Consider the following 14,308-nt stretch of genomic DNA (forward strand, 5'->3'; position numbering starts at 1 on the left):
GAGGGCTGGGGCACTATAATGCTTATCTAGCGTTATAGATAACTGGTTAACCCAACTGTAGAAGGCCTGAAAGAAGCCACACCCAGTGATAGCTTGGGAACAGGGTTCTGCGTTTCAGACCACTTTTTATATAGTCCCTTCCTTCTTTTATTCGTGAGTCTCATCCCCTCTGGACTGAGGGGAAAGTGCTGCACAGCAGTCCCCCTTTATCCAAGGGGTCCTGTTCCAAGACCCTCAGCGGGTGCCTGAGACCAGCCCATAGTACCAGACCCTGTAGGTACTGTTTATTTTCCTGTGTATACGTACCTGTGATGAAGCTGAATGCCTTTTCCAAAGCACTTACGCACTGTCGCTTTAACTTGTGTAGTTTGAGGTGTGACAGCAAAACCAGCACTATTTTTTTCCTTCTTCATAATTTCACACACAGGAGATTCGTTCTTACTGTACATCTTAGCAACCTCAGCATATGATTTTTTTTCCTTTCCTTGTTAAGTTTAGAACTTTCGCGTTTTCACTTAAAGGGAGCACTTTACGGCTTCTCTTCAGCATATTTGAACCACCAGCGTCACTACTCTTACCCTTCGGGACCATTATTAAATACAATAAGGGCTACTTGAACACAAGCAGAGTGATACTGTGACAGTCCTTTCAATAACAGAGACTACTTTTAAGTGACTAAGGGCTGGGAGCATATGTATCATACAAAGATGAACAAAGGGATGAGTCACATTCTAGGCAGGGCAGAGTGGGATGTCATGGGGTTTTTATCACCCTACTGAAAACAGCGTGAAATTTCAAACTTAACAGTTGTTCATTTCTGGAATTTTCCATTTAATGGCCTCAGATCATGGGTAACTGAAACGGCAAAAAGGGAAACGTCACATGGGGGGGACTACAGTATCATGTTCTTTTGGGAGGACCGGGCACAAAACGTTCTCACTCACAGGTATTTATGAGATCAGCAGACACAAGGCAAACGCTGGATGTGGGCAGGGTTCTGAATGCTGGGTTGGATTCTTTTTAAAAAAAATTTCATTTTATTCATCTTTATTTATTTTAAATTTTTATTTACTGATTTTAGAGGAAGGGAGAGACAGAAGGAAACATCGCCAACGGTGTTCCACTCACATGTGCATCCTGCATGTGCTCAGACCAGACAGTACCGGCAACCTTGGCCTATTGGGATGATGCTCCAACCAACTGAGCTACCCAGCCAGGGCGCTGGGTTTGACTTTGGTTCTGGCAGTTGTTAACTGTGATTTGGGGCAAGTAAATAATTTTCCACTGTACCTCAATGTACCCATTTGTAAAATGGGACAAATATGATAGGGCTGAGAGGATGAAATGAGTTAGTAATTGGAAAACTCAACACAGTGCTTGGCACCTCAGAAGTGCTTAGCAAATGTTTACTGTTAAAGAAATATAGGGGCATTTACTTATATATACATGTTTATCTATAGAAGGGTAGATAAGAAAGCAGTAACTCTTACCTTCCAGGGAGAAGAACTGCGTGGCTGGGAACACAAAAGACTTGCTGATAGCCTTTTGTGACTTCAGTTTTATTTATTTTTTAAAAGACTTTATTTATTTATTTTTAGAGAGAGGAAGGGAAGGAGAAAAAGAGGAAGAAAAACATCAATGTGTAATTGCCTTTCGCGCACACCCTACTGGAGACCTGGCCCACAACCCAGGCATGTGCCCTGACTGGGAATCGAACCTGAGACCCTTTGGTTCGCAGGCCACCACTCAATCCACTGAGCCACACCAGCCAGGGGGTGACTTCAGTTTTAAACCATGTGAATATACTACCTAACAAAAAAATAAGTTAAATTGTTATTTTTTACAAAGAATTCACCCCTCAGAAAGGCATTTTACTGTTACTTTCTTTTTAAGATTTGACTTCTTAACAATGATTTGGCCTAACTAACTTTGTATTTTTTTATAGTTTATATATAGTTTATATTTTTTACAGTTTATATAGCTAGCTTACTCTCAGTTTTGGTAGAATTACCTTTGAATTACCTGGTAAATGCTAAGCATTTTAGTATTGCCAGATGGAAAGTTGACTGCTCTTTTAAAATGAATACAAATTGACCAACCATGAATGATTTATTTTTGCCTCACCCAGCAAATTAAATATCACCAACAGTTTATTCAGATTAAATTGAATGATGAGTGGGAAAAAGGATTATGTCCAAGAAACCTTAAAACCACCATTTAAATTTTTTTTTAACGTAATGATTTTTTGAGAGAGAGGGGAAGGGGGGGGGGAGAGAGAGAGGAAGGGAGGGGGAGAGAAAGAAACGTCGATTTGTTTCACTTAGTTATGCATTCATTGGTTGATTCTTATAAGCGCCCTGACTGAGGATCAAATCCACAACCTTGGTGTGTCAGGATAACGCTTTAACCAACCATGCTACCCGGCCAGGTCTGGCAGCTCCCTTTTTATTGGCATCCTTATTCAAGCTCTTCTGGATTCCTGAGTGCAAATTGTAAACATTTATACACTTCCTGAAAGATAAACTTTGAGATCATTCCATGAAGTGAAATTTTATATTGATATAAAGAAGTTTAAAATGTTTCATAAAACATACCTTTTATCCCTTCTCCCTGATTTTTACCTTCTGGGTGGAGGGGACAGGACGGTGGGGGGACAGGAAGGCAGAGGAGTTGAGGGATAGTATGTCTCTGTGTGGGAGGCAGGCAGCAGCAGGAGGAATGAGGATTATGTGAAAGTGGAGGGGAAACTAAGGCTGGGTTCTGAGGTAGAAGGAAGAGTCCAGGGAAGAGGGAAAGGAAGTGCTAGGTAGAGGCACTGGCATCTAGAAAAGCACAGATATGGAGACCCACTGGTCGAACTTCAGGGACTTCGGCCTGGCTTTGGCACAGAGTCAGGATACTTGCAGTCAGCGGGGACAGGGATGGGAAGATGGGCCACGTCCAAATCAGCAACTTGGACCTTACCCGTAGGTGAGGTATATTGTTTAGCATGAGAATCAGATTTATGAACTTCGGAAAAATCACTTGGGAAGTTTTGTGGGAGACAGGCCAAGACTAGAGACAGGCAAATTCACTTTGAGAGTTGTTACCACAGTTCAGACCTAAGATGAGGGGCTGGACCAGGGGGTGCCCTGGTGGGGATGGAGAGGGGGAGACAGATTTGAAAGATTTCACGAGGTGGAATTGGTAGGGCTTGTGGAGGTACAGGGTAAGGAAGAGAGGAGATAAGGACGTCAAGGCATTTGGATGAGTGGACGTTCACAAGTGACTTAGAGAACAAGGAAGGAGGAACAGGTTTGGAAAGGAAAATGAGTTCTGTTTGGGATAGTGACTTTAAGGTGCCTGCAGGACAGGAAATTCTGGCTGGCACTTGGAGTTGTCAAGTTTGTAATCACCAGCAGTAAGTGCTGATGAGGCCTTAAAGGTAGGGCTGTGTGTTTTTTTGGTGGTGGTGGTTTTAAATCTTTATCTTATTCATCTTTCTCTTCCACAGCACTAAGCACAGTGCTTTGTATATAGGGGGTGTGTAGTGTGAGGCGGAATAGATCTCATCCCTTGAGATGTGATCTTGAATCTTGGGGAAGTAATTTGCCCTATTAAGACCTGTTTCCCTTTTTGTTAGGGAGTCGAACCAGGTTGGTAATTCTCAAAGTTTTGCAATAGTCTGGTATGTTGGAATCAATTGTGAGGTATGGCAAGTCATTTTTAACTAATTAAGAGCTGATGTTTCCTCACCTTTTAAATGAGACTTGATATATGTCACTGTTTCTTAATTGCATTCCAGTATATTAAGTTTGAGAGAAAGGGGTGAGTTATAGTTAGTCAGCTGGAGTTTCATAACTCTGGATACACCAGGGGCTGTGCCACACACAAGTGAGGTGGGAAAAAAGGTAGATAAGGACTTACAACCGCAAAATTCTGTTTATAGCTAGAATGTGTCATCCTGATCATAAACCATTTTTATTTTTGCAACTTCAGGAACTCTATTTTAAGGACCTTTCCAAAAGAAAAAAACAAGTCATGGAGAAGAATGGGAATAACCGAAAGCTTCGGGTTTGTGTTGCTACTTGCAATCGTGCTGATTATTCTAAACTCGCACCAATCATGTTTGGCATTAAGACGGAACCAGAGTTCTTTGACCTTGATGTGGTGGTGCTTGGCTCTCACCTGATAGATGACTATGGGTAAGATGAAAGCATTTTCCTATGATATTCTTCATTGCAACACGGTGCACTGGGGAGAGGTTGGATCTAGGAACTGTGTGGACCTAGCTTCAAATCTCAGTCCTACCACTTAGTTTTTAGGTGGCTTTGGAGAAGTTGCTTAGCATCTCTGAGCCTCAGATTCCTCAATTATAAAACAGCGTGAAAACCTATGTTGTAGGTTATTGTGAAGAATGGAGATAGTAATATAGAGGATTCATCACAGTGATGCTGCCTAATAGATGCTTGATGCTGTTACTACATTCAGGAGAAATGGCACTTATATATTGTGTAATAAAATAATGTGATTCCGTGTAATCCATTTTGTGAGTCCTAATGGCAATTCTACATTAAAACTGGTATATAGCTCAACAGCATATAAAATGGTAGATATGAAACAAGATTTTAAAAATAGAATTGATTTACAAGGTAATGTAGAATGTTATGTTACCATTACCACTTATATTTGTTTTGATTGATCAAAGTCAAAATATGAAAAATGACAAGTTGGGAAATCTTTGAGGGGGCAGAATATATAAACCAAAGATGAACATTCATTTGTTACATGTAATAAAGTGGCATTTAGTGCACCCTTGTGGCATGGAAATGTTAATGCAACCTCTAAAGATGGTCAAAAACACAGTATTAAATGTGAAAGAAGCTTGTGTTAAAGAAAATGGTCTTTTTCAGACTATTCTTTAAAAACAAGATAACAACAACAGCAAAAAAACAAAAAAAAAAAACAAATAAAAACTTGCCTCCAAAACCCAGTTTAGCAATTTGATTCTAACTTAGAGTAGAGAAGAAATTTATGGACAGCTCAAAATTGCATGACTTTTAAAAATGTGAAATGAATTCTGCATGAGAACACTTACTTCTTACATATATAGGGCAAAGATAGGATGAAATAGAAGAGAAGTGTTAGCTAGAGCCTGAAATGTGAGTCTGAGTGGGTTATGTTACTTCTGTGAGAAAAGTGTGATGGAAGACGAGTGGGAGAGGCCCTCAGAGAAATTGTGGTCGGTGTCTCATCTGCCTACCACCGTACCTGAGTGTGGGGAGGTAGTGTTTATCTGGTGATACTGTTAAATAGGAAATTGGTCTAATGCTTAATGGAAATGTATGTTTAAAGTACATTCTAACAGAAGAAATCAGTTGCTTCCGGGGAGGAGAACTGGACGACGGGAAACAAAGTGAGAAGGTAGTCTTCTCACTGTCTAACCTTTTGTATCTTGAATTTCAAACCATGAGGATGTATTATCTACTTTAAGAAGACATTAAACCAACAGAAAAAATAAGCTACCTTTCTACTTCAACTGGTTAGGTATTTTTTTTTTTAAAGCATTTTTATGCTCTTAAGAATTGGGCAAAAAAAAAGGAAAGGAAATCAAATAAATAAAGACTACTTAGCAATTCATTTGTTTATTTACTGAACAGTTGTTTAAAGAGACAAGGAATGTTTCTGAACATCCTCCAAGGCACTGGAAAGCCCCCTGCACAACAAAGATCTGTCAGGCTCAGTGTCAGTAGTGCTGGGGCTGGGCCACCTGGCTCTATGGTGTTTCCCCACAAAACTGTGGGGAAAATGGAGAGAATAGCAGCCAAGATGGCAGAGTAGGTAAATGCAGTACTCACATCCTCCTACAACCACATCAAAATTACAGCTAAACTACAGGAGAACAATTATTCAGAACCCCCTAAAATCTAGCTGAACAGGAGTCCTATTACTAAGCATATAAAGAAGAAGCCATATCCAGACCGGTAGGAGGGATGGAGACGAGGAATAGACTGGTCCCACACCCACGTGTGGCAGTTAAAATTGGGAGGGATATCTTGGCTACTGAAGAGCAAAGAGTGCCAACCCCACATGAGCCTCCAGCCTAGGGTTCCACTGCTGGGAAGAGAAGTCCCCATAACTTCTGGGGGTGAAAACCACCCGGGACTGTAATTCCAGCTGAGTAAGACAGAGGGCTCCTGGAGTCCCAGACATTTCTCTTAAAGGTCCCCATGCTCTTATTTGGACTTACTTGCTCTGAGCTCCAGCACTTGGGCAGCAGCTGGAAAGGTGCCAGGGACATATGTGGGGGCAGGGCGATACTGAATTGTTTGGCTTTAGGCAAGGGTTGGAGGGGCAGATGTCTCCCAGACAGAAGTGCTGGCAAGGGCCATTGTTCCTTTTCTGGGCCCGCCTTCCACAGAGCCAGCAGGTAGGCCCCATATCTTAGTCACCATCCACCTAATACAGTTCTTCCTGCCCTGGTGATTCCCTGAGCCCTTGCTCCACCCAACTTGCAGGCCCACCCAAGATGTTTCCTCCAGCTTTTCCATACAAACAGACTGTCCTGACTCAAGTGCAGACTTTCCTACAATCTCTCAATCAAGCAGCATCTGGTCTTGGCACACCTTGTACCTCTTGCTAAGTGGCCCCAGGCCCAGCACAAGTGGTCCGAGATCTGGCACTAGTGGCAGCCAGCCTTGCTTCAAAGATTGGCCTCTCCCAGGCACCTCTGAGGCCAGCACAAGTAGCAGCCATCTGCAAACCACTTTGCAGCTCATCCTGGGTGGCCCCTGGCAGTGCACAGGTGGTTAATGACCTTTGCCTGCACCTCCCAGGAGGCCCGAGAGCCAGCACTCCTGGTGGACAGCTTCAGACCACACCAAAATACCCAACCACCTCCATGAGCAACATATTCAAGGGGAAGACTCAGCAGGCACCTGAGCCCTGTTGAAGTGAGTAGTGCTCTGAGATCAGCCACTGCACAGCAGATCCTCCATGGTTGTCATGGCCAGTCCTTGCAGCAGATCAGCCTGGGGGGTAAATCCCTCCCATTGACATGCCAACAGCAGTCAAGGCTCAACTACAGCATGAGAGTGCACACATCCTACATGCGGGGGTGCACCCGGTGCACCCAACTTGGCTAACTAGGGAGGCTGTGCCACTGGGCCCTACAGGACATCAGTATAAGGCCACACTGCCAAGACTGGGAGATGCAGCAGCTCTACCTAATACATAGAAACAGACACATGGGTACAGCCTAACTGAGGAGACAAAGAAACATGTCCAAAATGAAAGAATGAAATTCCAGAAAAAGAACTAAACAAAATGGAGACAAGCAATTTACCAGATGGAGAGTTCAAAACACGATTTATAAGGATGCTCAGTGAACTTAGGGGAAGACTAGATGAACTTAGTGAGAACTTCAACAAAGAGATAGGAAACATAAAAATGGAGATAGAAAACATACAAAAGAACCAGTCAGAAATGAAGAGTACATTACAGGGAATCAACATGAGAGTAGATGAACCAGAGGATGAAATCAGTGATTTGGAAGATAAGCAGAAAACACCTAATCATAACAGGAAAAATTTTTTTAAAAAGTGACGATAGTTTAAGGAGCCTCTGGGACAACTTCAAGCATACGAACATTTGCATCCTTGGGGTGCAAGGAGAAGAGAACAAAGAATTGAAAACCTATTAAAAAAATTATAATGGAACACTTCCCTAACCTGATGAAGAAAATAGACATACAAGTCCAGGAACTGCAGAGAGTTCCAAATGATGAACCCAAAGAGGGTCATACCAAGACACATCATAATTAAAATGCCAAAGGTTGAAGGCAGAGAATCTTAAAATCAGCAAGAGAAAAGCAGTTAGTTACCTACAAGGGAGCTTCCATAAGACTGTCAGCTGATGTATCAGTAGAAACTTTGCAGGCCAAAAGAGACTGGCACAAAATATGCAAAATAATGAAAAGCACCAAGATTACTCAGCAAAGCTATCGTTTAGACAAAGGACAGATAAAGAGCTAAAGGAGTTCATCACCACCAAATCAGTAATGCATGAAATATTAAAGGTCTTTAAAGAAAAAAAATATGAACAAGATAGCAATAAATACATATTAATAATTGAGTCTATAAAACAAAATCATAGATACAGAGAATGTTCTGATGGTTACTGGATGGGGTGGGGGTTTGGGGGCTGGGTGAAATAGGTGAAGGGATTAAGAAGTACAAATAGGTAGTTACAGAATAGTCTTGGGATATAAAGTACAACATTGGGAACAGAGTAGCCAAAGAACATAAATGCATGACCCATGCATGCATTTATGGTGTGGGAATGCCTGAGGGAGTGGTGGGGGAGTTGTGTGGAGTATAGCAAAGGGGGGGAAATTGGGACAACTGTAATAGCATAAGCAATGATACAATTTAAAAAGAAGATAAAACTAATAAATAGAGTAATACAAATATACTATTTAGAAAAATAAACATGCATACTGAAAAAACTAAAAAAGGCATATATATCCATATGTTCACTGCAGCATTATTTACAATAGCCAAGATATGTAAGCAACCTAAGGGTCCATCAGCAGATGAATGGATAAAGAAAAAGTGTTGCATATGTACAATTGAATATGACTCAGTCATAAAAAATAAAAAAGAATGAAATCTTGCTAATTGTAACAACATGGATGGAGCTAGAGGGTGTTGTGCTGAGTGAAATAAGTCAGATGAAGACAAATATCATATGATTTCACTTAGATGTAGAATTAAAAAAAAAAAATAAATGAATATGCAGAACAGAAACAGACTTATGTGAGGAGGTTGTGGGACTGGGTGAAAAAGGTGAAGAGATTAAGAAGTACAAATTAATAGTTACAGAATAATCAAAATTGAGGAAAAGGGAGAGAAGTTTCCTATACGCCCCACTCTGCCACAAATGTACAGCCTCCCCCATTATCAACATCTTTCACCAGGGTGGTACATTCATTACAATTGATGAGCCTATATTGACACATCATTATTACCCAAAGTTCTAGTTCATGTTAGGGTTCAACTTGGTGGTATAAATTATGGTTTGGACAAAGCTGTAATGACATGAATCCACCATTACAGTATCATACAGAGTTGTTTCATTGTCCTAAAAATATGTTCTACCATTTCATCCATTTTATCCGTTCTTCCCCTCAACCCCAGGCCACCTCTGATCTTTTTTTACCATCTCCACAGATTTTCCCTTTTCAGAATGTCATACTATTGGAATCATAAAGTATGTAGTCTCTCAGATTGGCTTCTTTCACTTAGCAACACACATTTAAGTTTTCTTCATGTATTTTAATAGCTTGATAATAATTTCTTTTCAGCACAGAAGAATATTGCTATAAACATGTTTGCAGACTTTTTTGGGTATGGATTGTGGGCATAGTTTTCAGCTCCTTTGGGTAAACAGAGGGGCATGTTTTCTGGATTGTATGACCAGAGTATTTTAGTTTTGTAAGAAACTGCCAAGCTGTCTTCCAGAGTGGCTGTATCATTTTGTGTTGTCCGTACAACGAAAGAGAGTTCCTCTTGCTCCACATCCTCACCAGCCTGTGGTGGTGTCAGTGTTCTGGATTTTAGCTATTGTAATAGGTGTGTGGTGGTATCTCACTGTTGTTTTAATTTTTATTTCCCTGATGACATATGGTGTGAGGTAGCTTTTTATCTGCTTACTTAACATCTTTATATCATCTTTGGTGAGGGGTCTGTTAAGGTCTTTAGCCTATGTTTTAATTAGGTTGTTTTATTTGTAAGTTTTAACCCCACACATCAAACAAGAAATCCTGAGGGAAATTAGAAAAGATTTTGAACTATGTAATAAAAATTGCAATATACCAAATTTGTGGGTATAGATGAAGCAACACTTACAGGGAAATTTATATCTTTAAGTACCTATATTAAAAAGAAGACAAGTTTGGGAGGTGGGTGAAGGTGCAAGGAGGGTACAAGGGGGATAAATGGTAATGGAAAAAATACAATAAAAAATAAATATTAGATAGGTCCCAGCCAAGATAGAGGCATACATAGATATGTTTCGTCTCCTAGCACAACCAAAAGAAGGAGACAACCAATTAAAAAAAAAACAAAAACAATAACTGCCAGAAAATTGGAATGTATGGAAGTCTGACAACCAAGGAGTTAAAGATACATTCATCCAAGCTGGTAGGAGGGGCAGAGAGGATGCATGGCAAAGCAGTGGCTGGCAGACAGGGAAGGAGGTGGTCTGAGGCAGCAGCTGTGGTGGCTGGCAGACTGGGCGGTCCCACATTCATGTGCATATACACTGGGAGGAACAACTGGGAAGTGAGACCATGTAACCTAGGGTCCCAGTGCAGGCAAGATAATGCCTCAGAACATCTGGCTACAATAACCTGTGGGGTTGTGGTGGTGAGAGAAACTGCCAGTCTCTTGAAAGCTGGGCAAGAGCTGAGTAAGTGGTACTGTTCCCTCTCTGACCCCTCCCCCACATACAGCACCACAACACAGTGAAGTGGGTTGCTCCACCCTGGCAAATACCTAACTAAGTCTCCACCCCTTACAACGTAACAGGTGCGTCAGGACAAAGAAATATGGCCGAAATGAAAGAACAGATCAAAACTCCAGAAAAAGAACTAAGCAATGAAGAGATAGCCAACCTATCAGCTACAGAGTTCAAAAGACTGGTAGTCAGGATGCTCACAGAAATGATTGAGTATGGCAATAAAATAAAGGAAGAAGTGAAGGCTATACAAAGTGAAGTAAAGAAAAATATACAGGGAACCATCAATAAAGGGAATGAAGCTGGGATTTAATTAACAGTTTGGGACAAAAGGAAGAAATAAACATTCAACGAGAACAGAATAAAGGAACAAGAATTCAAAAAAATGGGGAGAGGCTTAGGAGCCTCTGGGATAGCTTTAAATGTTCCAACATCCTAATCATAGGGGTGCCAGAAGGAGAAGGGGAAGAGCAAGAAATTGAAAACTTACTTGAAAAAATCTGGCAAAGGAAATAGACTTCCAGGCAGTCCAGGAAGCTCAGAGAGTCCCAAAGAAGTTGGACCCAAAGAGGAATGTGCCAAGACACATCATAACTACCCAAGATTAAAGATAAGGAGAGAATCTTAAAAGCAGCGAGAGAAAAGGAGATAGTTACCTACAAAGGGGTTCCCATAAGACTATCAGCTGATTTCTCAAAAGAAACCTTATAGGCCAGAAGGGTCTGGAAAGTAGTATTCAAAGTCATAAAAGACAAGGACCTACATCCAAGATTACTGTATCCAGCAAAGCGATCATTTAGAATGGAAGGGCAGATAAAGTGCTTCTCAGATAAGGTCAAGTTAAAGGAGTTCATGATCACCAAGCCCTTATTATATGAAATGTTAAAGGGACTTATCTAACAAAAGATCAAAACTATAAACAGTAAAATGACAACAAACTCACAACTATCAATAACCACACCTAAAAAAATAAAAACCAACTAAGCAAACAATAGAACAGGAACAGAATCACAGAAATGGAGATCATAGGGAGGGTAGTCAGTAGGGAGGGGGAGAGGAGAATGGGGGAAAGGTACAGGGAGTAAGAAGCATAAATGGTAGGTAAAATAGACAGGGGGAGGTTAAGAATAGTACAGGAAATGGAGGAGACAAAGAACTTATATGTACAACCCATAGACATGAACTAAGGGGGGCGGGGGGAATTTTCTGGTGGGAGGAGGTTGCAGGGTGGAGGGGAATAAAGGGCAGAAATAAAATGGGATAACTGTAATAGCATAATCAATAAAATATACTTTAAAAAATAGTAAAATGACGACAAACTCCCAACTATCAACAACTGTATCTACAAAAACAAAAACTAAGCAAACCACTAGAAAAGGAAAAGAATCACAGAAACAGAGTTGATATGGAGGGTTATCAGCGGAGAGGGGGGTGAATGGGGAGAAAGGTACAGGGAATAAGAAACACAATTGGTAGGTAGAAAATAGACAGGAGGAGGTTAAGAATGGTATAGGAAATGGAGAAGCCAAGGAGCTTTTTTGTATGACCCATGGACATGAACTAAGGAGGGAGAATGCTGGAGGGAATAGGGGTACTGGGTAGAGGGGGATAAAGGTTAGGAAAAAAGAATGGGAGAACTGTAATAGCATAATGAATAAAATATACTTAAAAAATGAAAGACAAGTTTAGAATCAATTGTCTGTTTCCACTTTAGTAAACAAACAAAAAAAATTAGAGCCTAATTAAGTAGAAGAAAAGGAATAATAAAGATGGGAAATCAGTGAACTATGAAAGTAGATTAAACAATAGAGAAATTTAACAGCCAAAATTTATTTCTTTCAAAATATTACAGCCATTAAAAGACAAAAAGGGGAGTATTAGGCTAAGAAAGCTGACAATTTAGATGAACTGGACAAACTCCTTGAAAAACACTGCTTACCAAAACTGGCAGAAAAAAAAAATCTCAGTAGCCCTATTATCAGTTAAAAATTGGATTCATTATCAAACACTTCCTATAAAAATAATTTCCTACAAACAGGACTTCACTCATGAATTCTATCAAACACTTAAAGAAAAAATAACACCAATCTTATACAAACTCAGAAAATAGGGGAGCGGATGACTCCCCAGATTATAAGATCAGCATACTTCTGACATCAAAACCTGACAAAGATATTATGAGAAAATAAAACTCAGACCAATATCCCTCAGGAATATAGACATAAAATTTTAAACAAAATATTAGCAAATCATATCCAGTAATATAAAAAACCAACTAATACATCGTGACCAAGTGGTTTTATCTCAGGAATTCAAGGTTAATTTCACATCTGAAAATCAATTAGTATAATTAACATCTTAACAGAATAAAGAGGAAAACCCATATGATCATCAATATATGTTAAAAAACATTTGACAAAATTAAACAAATACTTAGATAAAAAAAACTTGTATTAAACTTGGAATAGAATGGAAATTCTTCACTCTGATAAAGGGCAACTGTAAAATACCTATAACATAAAATGTATGCTTTCCTTCTAAAATTGGGAACAAAGTAAGGACTTCCACTTTCACCACTTCTCTTCAACTTCTACTAGACAGTGACGCCCACACTATAAAGCAAGAAATATAAAGGCACAAAGACTGTCTTTATTTACAGACAACATAGCTTGTGTAGCACAATCCAAAGGAATCTGTGAAATGACTGTTAGAACATCCATGTGAGGTAAAATGATGTATGTAAAGAATCCTTCATGATCTCAGAAAATATTAGTGTTGAATGAATTAAGTAAATTACAAAATTGTATGGGTACTGTGTTCTCAACAATGTTAAAATATGCATGAAATGGCTAGAAATAAAAATGATAACACTGATATTGCCAAGTGTAGGTTTTTGGATGCTTATTTTCAGTATTTTTCCATTTTTCAATAATAAATGTATTGCATATTTTGGAAAAGAGCCATGCCTTTTAGAATCTCATGATAACACACAGGAAACTTTATGGCATTGCAAATTGCTGTTATTGTTGAAGCATGAAACAGACTTGAAAGTGCATTTCACAGCCAAGTTAATGCTGTAAAACTTTCTTTTCACCCTAATCAGAATCATGCTGCATCAAGCCCTGGCTGGTGTGGCTCAGTGGATTGAACACCAGCCTGCGAACCAAAGGGTCCCTGGTTTGATTCCCAGTCAGGGCACATGCCTGGGTTGCAGGCCAGGTCCCTGGTGGGGGTCATGTGAGAGGAAATCACACATTGATGTTTCTCTCCCTCTCTTTCTCACTCCCTTCCTCTCTGTCTAAAAATAAATATTTTTAAAAATTATGCTGTATCAATAATAACATACAAAGAAAATGCAGGTGATAATTTCCATCATTCAGAAATTTATATTTAGTAATATGTCAGGTGTCCTGGTTCCCTACTATTTTTTTAAATGAGCTTTGCTTTTATAAGTAGTATTTTTTTTCTACTAAGTAGCTTATTTCTTTTTAAAAATTTATAAATATATTAAAAAAGTCATGACCAACAAGGGGGGCTTCTGGCCAACATGGAGGCATAGGTAGACACACTGCACCTCCTCTCACAACCAAAAGGACAAAAACAATTTTAAAAACAAAAAACAACCAGAACTGACAGAAAATCGAACTGTATGGAAGTCTGACAACCAAGGAGATAAAGAAGAAATATTCATCCAGACGGGTAGGAGGGGCGGAGATGGGCAGCCAGGGTGGAGAGGACTTGCAGCAAGGCTGCAGCTGGCGGACCCAGCGAGGTGGTGGATTGTGGAACGGGGCAGGCCACGCTGCAGCTA

General features: G+C 40.0%; 1 protein-coding gene across 3 annotated transcripts in view; it reads left to right on the forward strand.

Moving 5' to 3' along the window:
* The window catches only part of GNE (glucosamine (UDP-N-acetyl)-2-epimerase/N-acetylmannosamine kinase), a 49,875-nt gene that overhangs the window by 13,306 nt on the left and 22,261 nt on the right, over positions 1–14,308 (forward strand). For all 3 annotated transcript variants that reach the window (XM_024560259.3, XM_045195089.2, XM_053922664.1), the window contains exon 2: positions 3,979–4,184. In XM_024560259.3, coding sequence (XP_024416027.1) covers positions 3,979–4,184 — 206 coding nt within the window. The remainder of the gene's footprint in view (positions 1–3,978; positions 4,185–14,308) is intronic.

This window comes from Desmodus rotundus, chromosome 1 (genome assembly GCF_022682495.2).
Source record: "Desmodus rotundus isolate HL8 chromosome 1, HLdesRot8A.1, whole genome shotgun sequence".
NCBI classification, from domain to species: domain Eukaryota; kingdom Metazoa; phylum Chordata; class Mammalia; order Chiroptera; family Phyllostomidae; genus Desmodus; species Desmodus rotundus.